Here is a 20,882-nt window from a genome sequence, read left to right on the forward strand (position 1 = left end):
CCCCCACCACAATATATGGAGCTGTAGGTTCATTCTGGCAGGGATACTGCAGCTCCCTCAAAAGAGCTGTGGGTGCTACCTCCATCCCCCAACCTACAATAGAAACATTTTCAGGTAGGGAGCCTATGTGCATGCTCCTTTGTCGAGAATGGACGTTGGCAGCTTCACACAAAGGCAGCCACCACCTAACATTTGCTAGTCTAGAAACACACATGTACATTCACTCACACTAGCAATCCTCATGCACCGTTCAGACATCATGGAGGTAAAAGACCCCAGTTTTAAGAAGTGGCATACACTTTACATGGGGGAGCCGGTAGGCCACTCCCCCATAGAGCTACCAGTAAAAAGGCGGTTACAGGTCTGTATTTTCAAACCGCCTCCACTGTCATTCTCTTATATCCTGAGTGGAGGGACTAGTATGCAACCTCACAGTAATATGTACACTTTATCTCACGTCTCATAACAGTAAACAGGAGTACCTCCAGTAAGCTCAGGAATGTTAACCCCTGCCATGCGGCCGCGATTCCCCTGGTGTGCTGTAACAACACGAACATGGGCGGGCCGTGACGAACCCCAGCCGTCATCAGCACGCGAGCACCGTAGTGCATGACGGCTGGGGTTCGTCATCAGCATGGAAGGGGTTAAGCACACTGGTGGGAAATGCGCAGGGCTAGACATAAAAACATGCAAGGGGAGGACAGCATATCTTCACAATGCCAAGCTGATGACTTTCATTCCAACAGGAGGGGTTTTTGCAAGGTTAAGAATTTGGTATTCAATGTTTTGGAATCTGTTTCTGCAGTCTCTGTTTTCACATACTATCTATCATAAAATTCTCCGGTCTTTTGTTTAGATCTCAGAAATGTACCCAAGGATCCAAAATGTAGCAAATAAGATTCCACCAGGAACTACTCATTTGTTAGAAAATGTCTGGAATTAGGGGCCTTGGAAACATTGCGCTTGAGGGACGACCTTTTTAAGGGCCTGTCTTCGCAGACACAAAAAAGCTGTTGCTGAACATGACTTTAAAAACAAGCATTTGCAATGCAATAGGTCTCGCATTTGCAGGAGTTTGAGCTATTGGCACTGACAATGATAATGCCATTTATTTGTATTGGTTTTCAAAACAGATAAAAAAGGCATTGTCATTAACAATGCCAATAGCTTAAACTTTCGCAAATGCGAGACCTATTGCATTGCTTTAAGGTAATTACCGAGATCATGACTAAGAAGAATATTAAATACCGCTGGGGGCATCCGTTTTGCCTCATCGTCCAGACTGAAGTACACGGTCTAGACATACAGCCAGAGGCAAGATCCATCCACGGCCTCCGAGAAGGTTGCCGGGAGGAACAATTTAGCTTTGAATTGTCCGAACCAAAATGGTCCAGAGAGGACAAACCAGAAAGATGGAAAAGAGTGCTAAAGAATAATAGAGGAATAAACCTGAAGCCAGATGACAGAGACCGAAATCGGCAGTCTGTCCTAGAGCAGCTTAGTGAGGAGAGTGGGCAATCAGCCAGGTTATCGCCTAGCCCCCCCCCCCCCTCTTCCTCACCCTCCGGGGGAACTGCTGAACTATTAGCACCCCAAAGCCACTTATTGAAGAGTTGGTGGTGTTCCTACTCTGCCTGAGGCACCACAGAAACGAAATATGCAAACTTTAAATGCACCATAAACTATTCTGGGGTATTCCTTTTGCCCAAGACTATCTGTCCAGTCCACTGCTGCATATGCATTTTTTTCTGGTCCTCCATTTTTCTTTTTGTGCCCACTGTGCTCGATCTGATGTGGGTTTCCTGCCCCCAAGCATTATGGCCTCCATTGAAGACCACATGGTAGCACCCCAGCCCATGAGGGGCCTCTCCGAACAAGTACGGAAGGGCTGGTGTTGGGAGTCAGCTTTTCGCGCCCTTTTTGCAAGAAGGTGCACACGGAAGGAGGCTTTCTTTCTGGTGCACCCAATCCCCTCCCCCAAAAAGCGTGAACGGGGGAAGCATCAGACACTGCCACTGGGACTCTGGCCTCCCCGGGGGCTAGACATGGGTAGAATATGTTAGTGCTCAATTCTTCCACACTGCGTCAGACCCTGGGCACTGGGGGACCCCTGGGACAACCTATTCACAGTGTAAGACAGCGCTTACTTGTTTTGTGTCTGCCCAGTGGGCCCCTTATTTCTCACTGTATTAAGGGGGAGCGATGCCACATGGACCCCTCCCTGCCAATCCCTCTTGGGACAATTTCTGTGGCCCTTCCTAAGAGTAATGGGACAAGCATGAAACTGGAACCTCGCATGCCGCTTCCCACGAGGAATCAGAAGTCCCATGGTAAAAACCCCAGCCTTTCTGACAGCTCTCCCTTAAAGAAAAACATCAAAATCTGATTTTCTGGCCCCTTTATGTGGTTAATTGTGTTTTGCTCCAGGTGCTGCACTCTAGGTACAAAGAGTGACTTCTTCAGGCTTCTAAGATTTTCTACATTTCTAGAAGCTGTTTTCTTCAGTGTTTCTCCTTTGAGAAGGGAGAGCTCACAGACTATCCTTTAGCTCCTTCTGGGCCAGTCCTCGGTCCAGCACCTAGGGCTCTCCTTAGCCCGAGCTCTCCTCCAGCAGCACCCTATGCACAGTCCCTGTCTGCACTATCAGGTCCAGAAGCCTCGTTTGGACATTTGCTGTGTTGCAGTGTGTATGCTCGAGTCACACTCCTTTGATTAGTTATTCACCCACAAACCCAGTCCTCAGAAATTTTAGGGAGCCCATTCATTTCCAGGGACCCTAAGCAGGTCCCTCCCTCTACTGTCACCCCAGAGAGGCTAGGTGAGCCTGTACAACAGGCCCTAGAGAGAAGAATTCAGACTCCCATGCAGCCCAAGTCCATAGTGTCCCAGCACTCCAGACAGGAATCCAGTCTTCTTCATGGTCCTGCAAAATCTATCTTCCCTCCCTCGTGCAGAGGTCTTTAAGTGGGTGGGTGGAAAATTCCATATAGCAGGTAAATGTGCCCCATCACAGAGTGACATTTAACTCCCGCCCTGTCCCTACTGTCCTGCACAGCATTTTGAGACTTTCAACTTCAAATGGTCTTTTAAAAGTTCTTCCCTGAGAGCCTAAAGCCAAATACCTAACCGCCACATATGGCTGGTCTCTTCCTTCTGAAACTTCAAAGAAGACCTCCCGAGATGGGATTGAGATCTGGCTACCCTCTTTTATTTTCCTTGGGATGAGACCCCATTCCTCATGCTTTGTTAAACGGCAATCATTACATACAGATTCTACCTTCACTCCTTCCTCTCTCGTGAGCAGGCCTAATCAATGGAAACGGCACTCTTGCGCAGGTAATGCTCTGATCCCCCAGTGGGCCAACAGAGTAAGTAACTTACCCACCAGACTGATCCAATGCTAGAAATCTGATTCAGAAAATTACGTAAAAAGTGGAAATGCTAATATAGTAAGATTGGTGCATCAACCTAGTCTCTAGGCCTAACTATTGTGAAACTGAACTTTGATGCAGATATCGCCCACAAGCACAATACATTCAGCCACACATTTTTCAACGAAGCATTTCAGATGTACACTAGTATTGCCCACTACCGTTGTAAGTCCTGCTCAGTTCCTCACCAATTCACGAAGGATCACCTCTGCAACAGGCAACCTATGCACCAAAACTAGTTCTGAGTGAGACAGTAAGTCTACTAGCTCAGCCCCTACACATGCTCGCGTGCAGCCAGTCCACGCCCTCTTGCCACAGCTGGGCAGCAGCAGTCCTGGATTCAAAAGGTGAGCACTGGCAGCTAGCATCCACAATCCATTTCATCAGAGTTTACACTGAGTAAGAGTAAATTAGTGACTCATTCACAGCTGAGGTCCAAAAAAAGTAGTACAAACACAAAAAACAGGAAGCTAAATGGGTCCTATCAACCATTTCATACATCTTTTTTGAATGATTTCAAGTAAGTTAAACTTAGCCGGAAGGAGTCGAATCAAGTTGGCTAAACTCAAAATGATCCTAGATCATTCAAAGAGCACTCTTGTCTTCAGTCAATCCATGCACCATCTAGCATTTCCCAATGCATATGCCCTGCTGAAGCTTAGCGTTTCTAATAGAAGATGCTCTCCTAGACTGCTATAGGTCAGTGTAAAGCGGGTTTGTGAGCTGTAGCAAAGAATGAATGTGAGATTATAGACTCTGTTGACTGCTGTGGATAGGACTGGAGTCTCTACTCTAAGTACTGGTTGCTCAGGCCCTTCAAAGGTAATTGGAGTTCTGTACTTATGATTGTAGAATCAATATTGTTGCAGCAAGTACTCTAACATCACTTACTTTAGCATCTTTCAAAACAGACGATCACCTGCAAACAGTTGCTGGTGGTCTAATGACTAACGTAAAAGAAAGAACACCACCATTTCCCTCTTTACTCTAGAAAGACTAAGGCAGACTGTAAATTCTAGGCTGGAAAGCACCAAGTCGGGTTACAGACCAAAGTTTCGGCCTACTCACCTCAAAGACATACGTGCTTAACTACTGGGAGATTCCTCCTCTATACTGGTGGGCTTACGAGATGTGCATCATAGGCTGCCCCTAAGCTGTGAAAGCAATCCCTACTTATTACACCTGGTCACCTCCCAACATACTACGATTAAAGTAAAGCTGCCAATACTTTCTTTTACCGTTAGTCACTTTTTCCATTTTCTGGATTCTAATTGGAAAAAAGCTCAAATAGAAAAGATTGCCTCGATTGTTCTAGAACATATCCAACATGTCCCTCTTTACCCATTCTCAATCGATATTGTTGAAGTCGGCCCTGGGCATTTTCATTAATTTAGTCACCATTTAATCTCACTACTCCAATAGCATACCTGTTTCCACTTCCCCATTAAATATTCCTTACCAATATGTATATCTTTGTATTCTGGTCAACATCGCTTTCCTCAAACCGTGTTCTCTTTGCCCAAACCCACCTTTCTTGCAGTCTATTTTTATTAAAATAGTTACACTTATCAAAAGAAGTCTGCGTTATAGATTATATTCCATCAGTGCGTGGTCAGCGAATAATGGGACATCGTTCGTCTGCATAAAAACCATTACAATTAAAAATTATATTAACTTATAGTTTATGATGCTCAAGTAGAGATACTAAGATATGTATCCTAAGCATTTTTTTTTTTTAGTAAACAGTCAAATCTAAAATCCTAACACAATTTTGCCGTCAATCCTATGACTATACTTTAAACAGGACTGGATCAGCCTACGTTTATCTAAAGAGATGCGTTCAAAAAGAGTTCTTAGAAACCTCCCATTGAGTCGAAATACTCCAGATTTCCCCTTCAATCGTTGGGTACAGGAGCCCGCAATGTTACACTTTACTGCGAGATAAAGTGCTATTTAAAGTTAATCTCTACAGGCTTAGCCACACGCCGCGGGAGGTTTCACATTTCCCCTTCTGAGCTCTGCAAGTGGGTTTCCATTTCATTTTACGGAGATAACCAGGAAACACTTGTCTCAGAACGGCGGCTTCACGACCTTGTGACAGGTAAATAAAAAAAAATGAAATTAAATTACATTTAAAGTAAATTACCATCAAGTGAGTTCTCTAAAAAAGATTAAGACTGCCATGGCTCAGACAGAAGAAACCACTGTCAGTTCAAGCCTTTATGTCTCTGGAGCAGAGACCAAGTGTAACAAGGTGGCTCTGTGTAGCCGACAGGGGGAGGGAAACTGAAAGCGCACAATGCCAGCTTCCGGGGACAGGAGATGTGCACGCATATGGAGTGCACATCTCCTGTCCGCGCATGCCACCTCCTGTCTCCCTTCGGGACAGAAAGCGGCAACAATAGAGTCTCGCAAGGCGATGCAGCGCATGCGCTGCGTTCACCAGCGAGACCTAAAGAGGTTTGCCTGACTGGCAGATCCCAGAGGTTGTAGCACAAACGATGACACGGTCCTCAACATTACATTTTGTGATGTAATATCTATATATCTGTTCTGTTTATTATTATTATTCTTAGCACAGTCAATGTATATGTATACACAGCATGCCGCCTACAACCCCAAGGGGCCGGCCGCATTCCAAATGGGTGACACAGCATCTGCATACAACCCTGGAGCCGACTGCGTAGATCAGACTGTTAAATACCAAAAAGACTAGAAAAAAATGAACATTTATCACTCACACTCCCCTACCATTTCTTCAAGCTTTAAAGGCAAAACACTTAGTTTGACGAGCATCAATCGGGCAAAAAGGCTTATGTCTAGTATTGAGATGACCTAGGCTGGCTGTGTTTTAGGATGGGACACCTCTGGGATCAGGCAAAGAAGTCTGAGATAAGACAGGCATGTCAGCTCCCGAAAGTCAGTAGAAAGAATGTGAATGAGGGGGGCCAGAGTTCTGAGTAAAAGGAGCGATTCGCTTCTGCTGCCAGTGAGAGAGCTTCTCCATCCCAAGAAGGAACCATAGTCTATTGGCCAGGAAATATTATCTGGGGCCTTGTCTGTACCCCAGAGGGAGAGTATCACCTGCTGCCCTGCATTCAGAGCAAGTACATCTGCCTTTCCCTACTAGAACGCAGGCGGTAGGTCAAGGGGTTCAGGAGTCACAAGATGGTTTAAGTTGGGAATCTTAGAATGGCAGTGTTAAAAGCCTGATCAATATCGGCTAAGACCTGTTCCCAGTGTCTAGTGAGTTTGGGACAGTGCCATAAAAGGTGAAGCAGGGTCCCAGCACTTCCACAACCACTCCAACAATCGCCAGAGCATCCCCTATTCCATCTACTGCGTCTCAATTCAATAATAACTTTATTCGGTAGTTTTAAGAAAAACACCATAAAAGTTCACAATGAGTAAAATACAAGTATTACAAAATATAAAATCATTAAAAAATGCCTTTGTTAAAAAGTGATTAAAACGAGCAGCAACATCTCAGTTTATGTAAGCTTTTCAGTTTTAAATTAACCTACTGTTTTCCTGTTAGCTAGCTTTCTTTCATTTGTGCAAAGCAGCGGTATAGTTTATGGTCAGAGATTTGTACGATGACGTATACAAAACTTGAGAAAAAGTGCAATCGCTTTGGCATAATTTACGTTTTCAAGGTACTGAAGTGCCAGGTATGCAGGACGACACTGTCGTAGGCCCCAGGATTTCAGGATGGGCAATATCCAGCGTTTACGGGGTTCAGTAAAAAACTTACAAAATAACAGTGTGTGGATAGTTGTTTGTGGGGACTGCAGATCACAGGGGCACATAGAAAATGTAGATGACCAGACATTTTGCTTTGGAAATGCAACCATTAAATGAAAGAGATCAAATCTGAAACGGGTGAGCAGCATTTTTTCATATTGTGTTAGTTTGAAGTTCAAATAGGGTTCTGCATTAAACACAGTCTGCGCTAGTAATGAGTGTTGGACCGATGGTTTGTGGATCTCCGATAGTAATCGTACCTGACCCAGATAAAGAAGACATTCCCTTTTTAAGTTCTTTTTTGGGATTTCTTTTATCAATAGTGGATGATCAAAATACTTCCTGTAACCTAAATCTGTTAGTAGCGCTTTGACGTAGGACAGCCATTTGATTTTCTTACATTGATCCAGTTTTAGGATGTCTTGGATGATCGCCCTAGTCAATTGACACTGCTCAGTAACCCATATTCTACGCCACAGCATTATTGGCTGTAGTTTTATAATGTCAGTGACGTAGTCAATGCCAAGCTCTGTGTGGCAGGCAAAAGTCGAACAACTTTTTGGTACCGCCAGCAGATATCTCAAAAAAGAGTTCTCGATTTTTTGTATTGAGTCCACATTTGCAAAACCCCATATCCCCGCCCCGTATGTTGCCGTACTTATGCATTTTGAATTATAAATTTGTAACAGTTCTTTGGGTGGTCGCTGCCCCAGTCTTTGTGAGAAGCTTTTTAGAGATGATGTCTCTCGTAGAAATGACAGTTTCCTTGCGATGACTGCTGGATTCCAGTTGAATTTTTCATCAATAACAATCCCTAAGTAGGGATAGGTTGTAGTCCTATCCACGTGTTCACCCTGTACATACAGTTTCCTATTTTTTGCGTTTCTTTTCTCCCCTGCATGCATTGTGTAAGTTTTTTTTACGTTTAGCTTCAGATTCAGGCTTGCCATGAAGGTGGAGTATCTATTCAAAGCCTGTTGTAGTTCAATTGGCGTTCTTGCTAAAATGACAGCATCGTCGGCATATAGGAGCGCTGGTATCTGCCGACGTGCTATCAAAGGAAGATCTTTGCTGCCTTGGAGCATGGCAGCCTCCAAGCCATTCGTATAAAGGGTGAATAGAAAGGGGGCCAGTACACACCCCTGCCTGACCCCCTTTTCCACCCTAAAGGTGTCCGTGAGCTCGCCTCTCACCCCGAATCTTACCCTGCCTGTAGTACCTGTGTACAATTCTCGAAGAAAGTCCACTATTGGAGTAGGAGCTCCCATCTTCAAGATGATGCTCCACAGCGTTGAATGTGCCACGCAATCAAACGCTGCGGAGAGATCTACATATACCATGTGAAGAGTAGAGCCTTTAGCTTCCACATATTTGCCCGCCAATAAAGACAGATTTAGGGCCTGGTCAACGGTTCCTAGCCCCTCCCGGAAACCATATTGTAGGTCTGAAATGATTCTATGGTCAGTGGCCCATTCCTGGAGACGCTCAAGGAGTATTCTTCCTGCCATCTTTCCTAGCGAGTCCAGGAGGGAGATCGGTCTGTAGCATGATGGACTGTTTCGATCTCCTTTTTTGAATATTGGTACCAACGTCGATGTTCTCCAAGAATCTAGAAGGCCCACTTCAGTAGTGGCATTGAGGACGTTGGTTAATAGGGGAGTCCATAAATCTGGGAGGTGTTTGAAAATATCGACGGGAACGCCGTCCGGTCCAGGGGCTTTGGCTGTTTTTGAGGATTTTAAAGCTTTTTGAACCTCTTCATGAGAGAGGTGAAGATTTATTGGGTAAATGATGTGTAACGTAGGTTCAGGTTGGTCTATGTCTTCTATCTGGTCTTTAGAGAAGACTTTTGTAAAGTGTCTCACCCATTCTTGTTCGCTTATTGCGACATCGATAGAGGGGGAATTGTCTTTATCTGTTAGAAATGGGGAACGGACTACTTGCCAAAACGTAGTACTGTCTTTTAGTTCTGAGCTTTGGGTAAGGCGGGACCATAGTTCGGCTTTTAATTCTTTTTTCCTATTATTTAGGGCAACCGTGTACTCCTTTCTAAGTCTACTAATTTTGGCTTTGTCCCTATGGTCACTATTCAGGGCTTCCTTTAAGGATGAAGATGCTTTTGTGCATGCTGTGTTGAACCAGCCTTTCTTTGTGTTAGGGTTTAGTTTGTACGTCCTGGTTAGTTCCTTTTGTATACTTTTTAGGATTTCCAGGAAGCTCTTTATGACTTCCCTTGGTTGTGTAGTGGGGTCCAGGCAGTTTATAATGTCAACTTGATTGTGTGTGACTATTTTTCTGGTTGTTGTTTCCTTATCAATACTACCCCACTTCAGTGTATAGCCGTTCAAGGAGCCTAATGCTAGCTCACGTTGGTTTAAGGCGGTCATGGTATTATATGATTTATTTATTTTTATTTCTGCAAGACCCATAGCTATTGGAAAATGGTCACTCAAAGGATTTTTAAGGACCTCAAATTCTTCTATGGCACGTCCTGCGGATGTTGTGATTAGTATAAAGTCTATAAGGCTTGTTAGACCTCTTCCATTAAATGTGGGCTGGAAAGAGACAGGTGGAGTTTTTATTTCGTTAGCAAAGCTGAGATCTAATTCAGCCATGAGTTCAGTCATTATTTCCCCCACATTAGAGTGCGTGAAATGCGTGAGATTTACGTCAGCCTCGTTACTGATCCCACATTTATTGTTATTGCTGTTAGTACATAGGTGAAGATTGAAATCTCCTCCCCAGATTACCGTGAATGTCTGTTTAATATATTTTGTACGTTGTTCTTGTAGAATTGCCGAAATCTCTGGGAGAAGAGAAATCATATCTACCTCAGATAGATTATTATAGAAATTGACAATTAGATAAAGTCTTTGTTTAGTGACCTTTATTACTATGATCTGAAAGTTCACATCGAGTCTTAGGGGGAGTACCTCATCCACAGGAAGGGTGTTTGTAATATAGGTAACCAAGCCTCCACTGTTTCTGCCAGAGATTGATTTCTTTGCAGGTGACCAATAAGTTTTAAAGCCCACCATGTGTATTGGGGTTATAGCCCAAGTTTCCTGAAGGCAGATACAACCGCTCAAATTGATCTGCCTCAGGAAATCAGGGTTTGTCTTTTTTGCGGAAAGGCCTGCAATATTCCAAAATATGAAATGGATCTGCACGGTATTTGGTGTGGGGTCAGCAGCATTGCTTATATCAGGTGTCAGATCTACAGCCTCCTGGGTAGCGGAGGCCGGTAGCTCCGTTACCAAAGCATCTATCTTATGATGTTTTGTTATTGGACAGTTAGCTATATCAGGAGTTAAGGTAGACTGGGTTGGCTTTTTTTCAGGGATAATACATGTTATAGATGATAGAGTCATCTCTGTATTAGTGGGTTGTGAGAGGTCTCTGTTCGAGTGCAAGTCGGGGAGTCAGTCGTTAATATCTAACCCAGAAAGAGCATTAAACCTGTTGTAGGTCGGAATATTATAAGGAGTGGCTAGCGGTAAGGCCGCCTGCCTCCATCGGTTGTCTCCATTCTCTCGATAAGAGATTTCAGAGAGATAGGGATGAATAGCAGGAGGTATGAGTGTTTGACTCTGGTGCCACTGTACCGATCCTGTTGGATAAAGAAATTTAGGATTCTGGAATGGAGTGGAAAGAAAAGAATCGGAAGGAAAGGGGTCTTTTGGGAACGCATTCATAGGGTTAGGCAAGATGTTATTGTTTATATTTAGTAAGTGCCTGTAGAAGTAGCCCAATGGGAGAAGAGTTGTATTAAATTCCCATGTAGATGGTGGGGGAGCTTTGGCTAGTGTCTTTTCGGCCCACTGAGGATTTCTAAAAGTCTCATTGGAGTGAGATACCATTATAAGGCAATTTTGTAAGCGGGTTCCGTGCTGGGCATAGCGTGGGCCATGTGATGTACACAGTAAAACGTCCTTCCATTTGTTGGCAGAAAGGGGTTTACCTATCTTACTCCCATCGCAGCCAACACTGTGATTTGATTTGTGTTTTTTTTTACTACCCAGCAGAGCGTAAAGCTCAGATGTTAGGCTTCTATCGTCCACCATAAGAAGGAGACACTTGTCAAAAGAAGTCATCAATCTACTCGCGTTATGTTGTATCTTGACACCCAATGGAGCACTTGTAGATAGGAGACGTAGTCTGCATCTGTCGGGGAATAATCTGCTTTAAGCTGGCCAAAGTAGATAAGGCCATTTACATAAAAAAGACAACACTTCTCGATGCAACCTCCGTCTATCCATCGGAAGAATCGGCTCAAACACTTACCAGGAGTGAAATCTGGGTTAGCAAAAAGAGTAGACATCGGCAAGGGGAAAGTGGTCAGGCTCGCCTTAATCGCAACCAAATCCCAGACCCAAAGAACTGCATTTGTAACCAGTGACGAATAAAGGCTCCAATTTCTGTGTGTGCAGCAAAGTCACACTTCCCTCCAAATCTGAGTGCCAGCCACTGCTTGGTCCATGAAAGCCCAATGCTTTTTGGACATTTGCTGATTCCACTCCACTAAAAACCGTAGCTGAGCAGCCTGGTAGTATCAAAGCAGCTGCAGTACGACAGTCCCCCCCTCCTGCTTTGAATGGAATATAAGGCGTTAATGGAGGCAAGGTTTCTTTCCCCATACAAATTTGTTATTATCCAATTGTAGGGAGCAGATAGTATTAGGTGGAGGGGCCAAATGTCTGAAGCTTAGTAACCAATTCCGGAAGAAAGACCAATGGTTCCATAATGGACAGAATGATGATATCAGCATAGAGGCTTATCAGGTGGTAGTCTGCCCCAAAAGTATCCCTTTAACAGGATACTTTAAAGCGGCTCCATATAGAGTGCAAATAGAAGTGGCGAGAGAGGGCATTCCTGGCAGGTGCCCCGAGGATGGGGAATGGCCAAGATTGGGATCCATTCACCCTCACTGATGCCCAAGGAGAGCTGTATACGCTCGGGATCATCTCCCAAATCTCTCACCAACGGCCAAAAATCTGAAGTGTGTCAAAAACGTAAGGCCAGTGTACCAGGTTGAATGCCTTTTCAGCATCAATTGAGAGAAGGAAAGCTTCTGTGTGCGACTGGTGAGTTTTGTCTAAAAGATGAAGGAAGCATTTTGTGTGGTCGCTGCACTGGAAAGAAGGAATGAAACCAGATTGATCTGAGGTCTTTGAGACCCAGCATTAAAGGATTATGGTGGTGCGCCAAGATGCTAGCAAACAGTTTTGCATCAACGTTTAAAAGGAAGATGGGTCTATACGACCCACAAAGGGCTTCACAATGACTGCAATGACAGCTTCCAACATGGAATCCACCAGTGAACTTGTCTTAGAGAAAGAGTTAAACAGCTGTGTGAGTAAGGTAGCCAAGTCTTGGCAGAAGGTATTATAGAACGGACTAAATCCATCAGAACCGAGGGAATTAGTGGCTTTAAGCGAGTTATGGCCAATACCACTTCCTCAATTCTAATAGGTTGGTCAAGAGTATGAGACTCTTCAGTCGGCAGGGCAGTAAGACCAGCATCACGGAGATACTTCGAGGGATCGCTAATAGGGTCAACTGTTAACGAATAAAAAGAAGCATAAAAGGCATGGAAAGCTACGGCGATGCCTTCATTGCTACTCACTTCCGAATTTGGGCCAGTGCAAATGTTTTTTATCGACCCATTATCTACTTTACTGTGAAGAGCCAACATGCGACCACAACGTTTGCCACCAAGGTAAAATTTATGTTTGAGGCGTAGCATAGTAAATTCTGCTCTATCCACGTCTAATCGTGTGCTGTAATATCTATAAATTCTTTTGTGCGTCGGAATGCCCCCGGCCGTCTGACATCACGGTGGGCGTGTGTGGAGTACTGCCGGAGGTGGTCTGAACCGCACACGTGTCAAATTCTTTAGCATCACGGGGGAACTCTGGCTGCAGCAAAGTGGTTAAAACTGTACCGTAATATGTGCACCATTCCCCTAAGGGAGTGTCTTGTGAGTTTGGGCAGAAGCATTTAAGGAAACCGATTCAATCAAAATTCATATAACTCATTTGTGGGTTCAGAGAGGTGGATGTGATTTTCTTGGTGGAGCTGAGCATCAGTTTGTTTGTCCACAACCTTGAAGTGTTGGTCTTGCTCTTTGAACTGAGCTGAGCTGTTTGTTGGTCACATAAGAAAGGGATATTGCACGTCCTATTTTATAATTCATCCTCTCCCAATAGGCCATTCAGATTTAATCAAGGAATCCAAGACTATCCGTTTTGATTCTCAAAATGTTTCCATATATGTTGATGCGCCATTTTGGTGGTTCCTTGGTTCATGCCACTTTCTTCAAGACTCACACATTGATATATTTACACTTTTTTTTTTTAGAATACAACAAAAATGTTTGTTCCTGGGTACCCTGGACTCGATCATTTCAATATTTTCCACCAGAAACTCACCCCCATGATTAAAAATCATATTTCCTCTGGGTACCCAACCAATCTTTCCCAGCAGATGTTGACTTAGTCCTTCAATGCAACATATTCATAGTCCCATAACACCATAGACAATCTACAACTAGCCGTACATACCTATGTTGTTTTTCATGGGGTATTGAGCTTGACCCCCAGCGGATGCTGGGTCTTGCCGTCCCTTCATGCAAATATTTGTAGTCATGAAAACACGTATCATCCGCAGCAAAAAATTGATTGGAAATATGAGTTCTAATCTGGAGATGATGACGAGTCTCTGAAAAGATATTGAAATGATTGAGTTGATCCAGGATACCCAGGTAACCAGGGATAAGGTTTTGTGGTATTCTAAAAGAAAACATAAATATATCAATGTATACGTCTTTATGAAGTTGGGTGAACCAAGGAATCACCAAAACACAGCATAGGCAGTCTTGGCAATATTTTGATCAATTTTGATAGTCTTGTAATCCTTTATAAAATCTGTATGAACTATTGGGAAGGATTGAGTTATAAAATAGAAGGTGCAATTTAGTTTTTTTGAATAATATTATGAGCAGTTGTTTCAGGAATGCTATATATAATTTCTTGGATGTTGAAATAAATAAGAAATAATATTTTTATATATACTCCTTTTAGTAAAATAAATTTGAGGATTACATTTACGTGTAAATGGTGTTCATTTGTCACAGAGAGGAAACACTTGGCCTGTTTTGATTCTGAAGCAAGTATGTCCATTCAGTCCATGTGACACCAAGTCCCATCAGTGCCCACACTTGCAACGGTCACCGTCCGCAGAGCAGCAATAGTGGCGGCTCTCTGGGAAAAGTGCCTTTGCACTCACAATCCTGGCCCTTTACACCCACAATGAAATGGCGACTTATAGAGTGCGAAACAATCACCCTAGGGTGTGAAGGCGCTTACTCATTGAAACCAAATTTCGACTGAAGAGTTCACAGGTGCGTTAATGAATAAACAACCAGGTCTTTCACGCTTTTCTGAAGGCTAACAGATGTGTCTCCTGTTTCAATTTTATAGGTAGAGAATTCCACAATTTAGTTGCGCCTAACACAAAACTTCTTCCCCCCAGGAACATTTTTTCACCCTAGGAACAATAAGATCATGTGCAGAGGATGAACGAAGATTGCGTGCTGGTATGTAGGGTATCGAGTTCCGTTATAAAAAACCTGGTCCTATACCCTGTGTGGTCATAAAGACAATACACAAAGCCTTAAAATCAACACGTTTGCTTATTGGCAACCAATGTAGGTCCTTGAGTGTCTTTGACACAGATCTGTGTCTTAGGATATTCAGCAAGAGCCTAGCCACTGCATTCTGCACAACCTGCAGTTTCGTTAGACATTTTTTCCGGAGGTTGATAAAGAGCTTATTACAGTAGTCGGCCCTGGAAAGGACAAACACTGAGACCACTAATTTACGAAGCTCAACCGGAATGGAAGGGAGGATTTTTCGTAGAAGTTTTACCGTATAGAAAGAGAAGGAGGTAACCTGGTTTACATGATTTTCGAATGAAAGTTTGCAATACTGCCCCTCCCCCTCTCTCACTGAACGTCTTCAGAGTTGTACCCCAATAATGTGTGGAGTGGTGAGACTGTTGACAAAACTGCCCATAGTGGTCTCAGTCAGCCAGACATGTTTTCTCTCTAGAGCAGTTATAGATCTTTAAACTGGGGACTTTGAAAACAAGAGGAATAAACTAAAAGCCAAGGCTACTGTGGCAGCCCAAAGAAATAGACTCTGAAGAAACTCTAAAAGTAAGTAAAATGCATGTGGCAGAAACATCTAAGCAAAAATAACAATGTGGTGAAAGTAAATAAAACAGGAAAAGTTATGCTTGCCTAATCATTGATCAAGGAATTAATCCGTATAAAATTGTGTTAAAAAATACTGCAGTGTCAGTTGTTGTAGTGCATTATGGAACCCTTGAACCTCAGCAGAATGTGCAGTCTTATAGAGGCCGTACCTTTATAGAGCCATACCACTAATTTAATGTGTAATGGAAGAGATGTGTGGTGTCCTATGGAAACAAATTTTCATAGATTGTAATCCCAGGAATCAGATGCTGTAAAAAGGTAAAGTGTCAACTAGATGTACAACAGGCAAGCCCGGTTGGGAGTTAGGCTTCCAATGAGGGGATGGGTGGGGACAACCACACAAATGATAATGGTGGGAGGTGGGGAAGGAAGACTGCAAATGGGAAGGTTGAGAAGACATGAATGGTGGGTGAGCCTGTAGAGAGACAAGGTTAGATGACAGAGAGGTCTGTGCCACCTTGTTCGGTACAACTTATGACAGGAAGGTAAGGAAGGGTGGTCAGAAGCTCTCAAAACGTAGCTGAGCTTGTGGTGGGAGAAAAGGAGCATAGTCAATTTATGGACTAAGTAGGAGAGGGGCCTTGTAAGTTATAGTTTAGAAATGGTAGTCTGAGGTTCACAAAAGGTAGCAGGCATGTTGTGAGAAAGATGAGGAAGGAAAGACTGGTGAATGGGAAGTGGCCTCAGAGTTAGGAAAGATAGAAGTGGGGCATGAGGAATGGAAAACTGACATTTTACTCTTGTTCTTTTTGTATTTCCAGTTCTGAAAGGAAAGAAACTCAGCCTCCCAATGCCAGTATAAGAAGTATCACAAGAAACTGACGACTGCAATGTGGCCTGCACACCTGTGTCCTGGAACTTGGCCAAGGGCTACAGATACAAGGACACACTTCTCAGTTCTGCATAAGTGACCTTTTTTCCCGGGGTGCCACAAACACGTCGCTATATGTGGTCCAATTTTGTAGCTCGCTTTCCATGTGGGTGGGTTGCAGGGAGAAATAATTTTTTAATGAATATATTTATGTTTTTTTACTCTGTCCAAGTGGGGTGCGGATCTCTGTCCAAGTGGGGTGCGGAGCTCACTGAGAGGTGTGTGTGTGTTAGTGCTACAAGCTAGTCAGGCGTGTAAATATAGTACATTTGTGACAAAGGGAAATAATAAGATGACCATTTTGGGCACTTGTCTTTATAACTGTTTTCAGGTTTTATGTAACACTTTGAAAAATTCCAATAAAATTAAAATAGATGATAGTTACTAATGACTGCAACAGCATGTTACTAGTAGCCTGGAACAACATGCTACTAGTGGCCTGGAACTCTGGGCTCCCCTACTTCCACCCTTAATACAAAAACTAGACCTAGTGGCCAGGAGCTGTGTCTAGTGCTTAATTTATGTAGGTGGTTGAAGGTGGTGGCCGTCGGCTCTTATCTTTAGGTCAAAGCCTACCATACAGTGCAGCTGTCTGGCTTGGTAACGACGTCTTGGGGACATACTGAAAGATGATCTAAGAATGCATTCTGTCCATTCCTAACCATTGGATTTGTGTTTTATAACTCACCTTTGCTTGCTTTCTGTTTGCTGGCTTGATTTGTTTTAGGCTGTCCAGCTTGAATCTGTCCCTGCTGTGGCGCATAGCTTATTTGCTCTATTTTTCCACGAGTGCTCGCCTTGTGTAAACAGGCGTTTAAATCTTGTTCTTATCTTGTCACAATTGTTGTGCATTCAAAGACAGAGGTCAAATGTCAGGCTCTGTCTTCCGAGGGAGCTTGGTGTTTACTTTTCTTTCTCTGACTTAAAAGCGAGAAGATTAATGTGACAATCTTGCTGTGAAAGGAAAGACTTTTTGTCTAGCACACAACAAAATATAAATGTCTATAAATGAACTGTGCATATATATATATTTCAGAATATATCAGAATTACTAAAACACAAATGAAGCTTATTATTTTGTAATTCTGTTTGTGGTGAAAACACATATTTTACTACCATCAAAACAAATCAGTACACTAGGTGAGGACGTTTCCACACATTATCGTTTGGGCTCTGTATACTGTTATCAGTAAAACTATGTCTGTGCAATTGTACTGGTCATTTCAATTGAAATTGTGTTGTCTGTAACTGTAGTGAGCTTCCACACCATGCATACTCCACACTACGCCATGCCACTCCATTCTACAACACTACTTCTCACAATGCCCCTCCACTCTACACCACTCTATGCCACTTCACTGTACAATACTACATACCACTCATCTCTCGCCTCTCCGCCAGTCTACGGCACATCATGACACGCCACTCCACAACACGCCATGCCATTCTATAACATGCCACTCTACAACACACCCCTCCACTGTACGGCACTACACTCTACTCCACTCTACTCTATACCACTCCACAACATTCCACTCTGTGACACTGTACGCAATTTCCTCTATGCCACCTTACTACACTCTATGCCACTCCACTCTACAAACACTCCATTTTAAAACACCCTGCTTCACGCCACGACAATCTACTCCATTCTATGCAACTCCCTCTATGACACTCTACACCCTCCTCTCTATAGCCACAGCACCCTACTCCAATTACACAACCCCATGCCACTTTACTCCACTGTACGCCATTCTATGCCAGGCCACTCTTATGACACGCCACTGCATTCTACGCCCTTCCACTGTACTATCTCCATGACGCTCTACAGCACTCCACTCCGACACTCCATGCTACTCCACAACACTCCACTCTATGACATTCCATGACAATCAACTACACTCTAGTCAACTTTCTCTATGCCTCTTTACTCCATTCTGACACTTTACTCCACTCTACGCAACTCCACTCTAATCCACTCATACACTTTACTCCACTCCACAACACTCTACTCCACTTTGAAATTCAGCGCACCTCCTCCCACGCCACTCCATGCCACTTTACTCCACTCTTTTCTGTAACACACTTCTTCACTCCACCGCTGCTCCACTTTATGTCACTCCACAACTCTGCCACCCCACTATACGACTCTCTACTCCACAATACTCTAGGACACTCTATGCCACTCCTTTCTACGACAATCTTTTTCACTCTACGCAACTCCATTTTACTCTATGACAATCTACTCCACTCTACGCCACAACACTCTACTCCATTGTATGAAACTCCCTCTATGCCACTCCAGTTTACTCAACTCAGCATCACGTCACTCTACACCACTCCAGTTAACGACACTCTATGCCCTTCCACTCTAATCCCTCCATGACTCTCTACTACACTCCATGACATTCCACTCTACTCTTATCCACTCTATTCCATGGGACTCCACTCTATGACAATCTACTCCACTCTACACCACTCCGCTCAACCACACTCGACCCCGCTCCACTTTTCTCCTTCCACAACACTCCACTCTATGACAATCTACTCCACGTCACAACACTCTACTGCCTCTACCCCACTTAACTCCACTCTACTCCAGTGGTTCCACTCTACTGTACTCCATGGCACTAATTTCTAGCCCTGTTGAACAGCAGCCACAATGGTGTTCAACATGGCTAAAACACGTTAACAAAGCCAATAGCTGTTGCATAGGGTAGACCTATTGGCTTTGTCAGTACGTGTTATTGGCTGGGAGCAACTTTGCTGTAGAACAAGAAGAAAAAAAGAAAGGAAGGCAAAAGAGAAAGATAGCATAACAGTGACAATGAAAGAAAACAAATTGCAAGAGCGAGAAAACGAGACAGGGTTTCTGGGGTGGATGAAGATAGAGGCATGAGGAGGAATTGAGAATTTGCAATCTTGGCATTCAGCATTGCTGGCAGTGGGCTCCTTTGAAAAACCTTTGATCCATGCATGCATTAATTTATGTTTTTATTTACAAATTAAACACTGTTGGTGCCTCCAACTTTAGTACCATGACTAGGCCAGCCTGTCATCACGGACCTGAAGCTTTGCACCATTACCTCTAAAACGAGGTCTTGACAACCTTGTCCTACTGTCTTTATCATTTTCAGGGCTGAGAAAACACAATCAAGTTTCGTCTTGGTACAATGACCGAGCATAAGAGGAAACCAATCAAAAAGGATGCTCGCCTAAAGTTTGTGTCAGTGGGTCCACTATTTATTAGAGCCCCCCCCCCCCAATCCCTTCATAATTCACTCCTAAACATAGCAGATGAAATGTAAAGAGCCCAAAAATGGAAAGTGTGATTCTAAAAAGCAGTGGGGGTCACATAAGTAGCTTAAAAGAAGAAAATATTCTACAACTATTTTGTTGGCCTTTCATATTCAGGTAAATACGTATAAGATATAACACACACAGACACCTTAAATTAAAAATAAATGCAAGTTAAAGTAATTGGTGGGAAATGCACTCGTTTACAATATGAAAGCTCAGTTTGTTAATGGGATCACTGTAGATGTCTGTATGGACACAGACAGTCACGTAACTGAATCCTGGTTTATGCAGTGGAGAACAGTGACATGTCTCAAAGCTACTATGAGCCTGTAACTGAGTGTACTGTGAATATGGAAAACATTTTGAATTATATTAAACTCAGTCGAAAATCATCTCCTGCAAAATATGCAAAGAGATTTAGTCTTTAAGATAAAAACAAGTTCTTTAGAAGTATACTTTTTTTGTAATACGCAATCACACTATACCGAGTACAAACGGGACGCACCCTGGAACTCAGCTGATAACACCCCTATATTTCTATTTTCATTAATTAGAGTCATACACTGACCCCAGGAAACCTTTAGGATTGCTGATTAACCACTTATACACATTTACATTTTTTTCAGGTTGCAAGCATCCTGGTGAAAAGCCTCGTTTCTTCTTTCCCCGTTTGCCTCTCCCTTACCTTCTCAAAACGGGATATCTGCTCCCTCCCTTTAGACTAAAGCGCACTTGAAGGTCAGCAATATCTGTTCTGGAACAGTTGTTTTCAAATAACAAGAAAAAAACATATTTTTGTAAAATTAAAAAAGATTGGAGACGTTATCTCCAATAAGTCCCGCCCACTTCAACCACTGGAAGGCCCTAAGTGAAAAGAATTAGGCAAGGGACCAGGTTGGGAAACATCCACTGCCTACAAAATTAGACTGCGGAACAAGATATATTTCAGTTCCTAAAGTGTAGCCTTAGTTCCTCCAAACTTGCACCTACATGCCCCCCGACACATTTTACTAATATAACACAGGCCAACACAGCCCTTCATAATGTCAAATTGTATTTATATAACGCTTATTACCCCATACGATGCATTGGAGTGCTTTTCGGTGAGTAGCACGCTAATCTGGAACTCAAAAAGGATTAGTGGTGAATTAATATAGGGAAATATGATTTAATTTGAGTTGTAGACACGTGAGTCTGATAGTTGGATTGAAAATGTTAATCATGGGATAGAAGAGAAGAGGGAAGAGTTTAGAAAGTG

The 20,882-nt window shown here is 43.2% G+C and overlaps 1 protein-coding gene across 1 annotated transcript in view; it reads left to right on the forward strand.

Annotated features, from left to right (window-relative positions):
- KDELR3 (KDEL endoplasmic reticulum protein retention receptor 3) overlaps nt 1-17,533 on the forward strand; it is a 49,859-nt gene extending 32,326 nt beyond the window's left edge. The window contains exon 5 of the mRNA XM_086963325.1: nt 16,215-17,533. Coding sequence (XP_086819451.1) covers nt 16,215-16,255 — 41 coding nt within the window. The 3' untranslated portion in view covers nt 16,256-17,533. The remainder of the gene's footprint in view (nt 1-16,214) is intronic.
- The last annotated feature ends 3,349 nt before the right edge of the window (nt 17,534-20,882 follow it).

The sequence above is a fragment of the Lissotriton vulgaris genome, chromosome 1_1, assembly GCF_964263255.1.
Source record: "Lissotriton vulgaris chromosome 1_1, aLisVul1.2, whole genome shotgun sequence".
NCBI lineage: Eukaryota > Metazoa > Chordata > Amphibia > Caudata > Salamandridae > Lissotriton > Lissotriton vulgaris.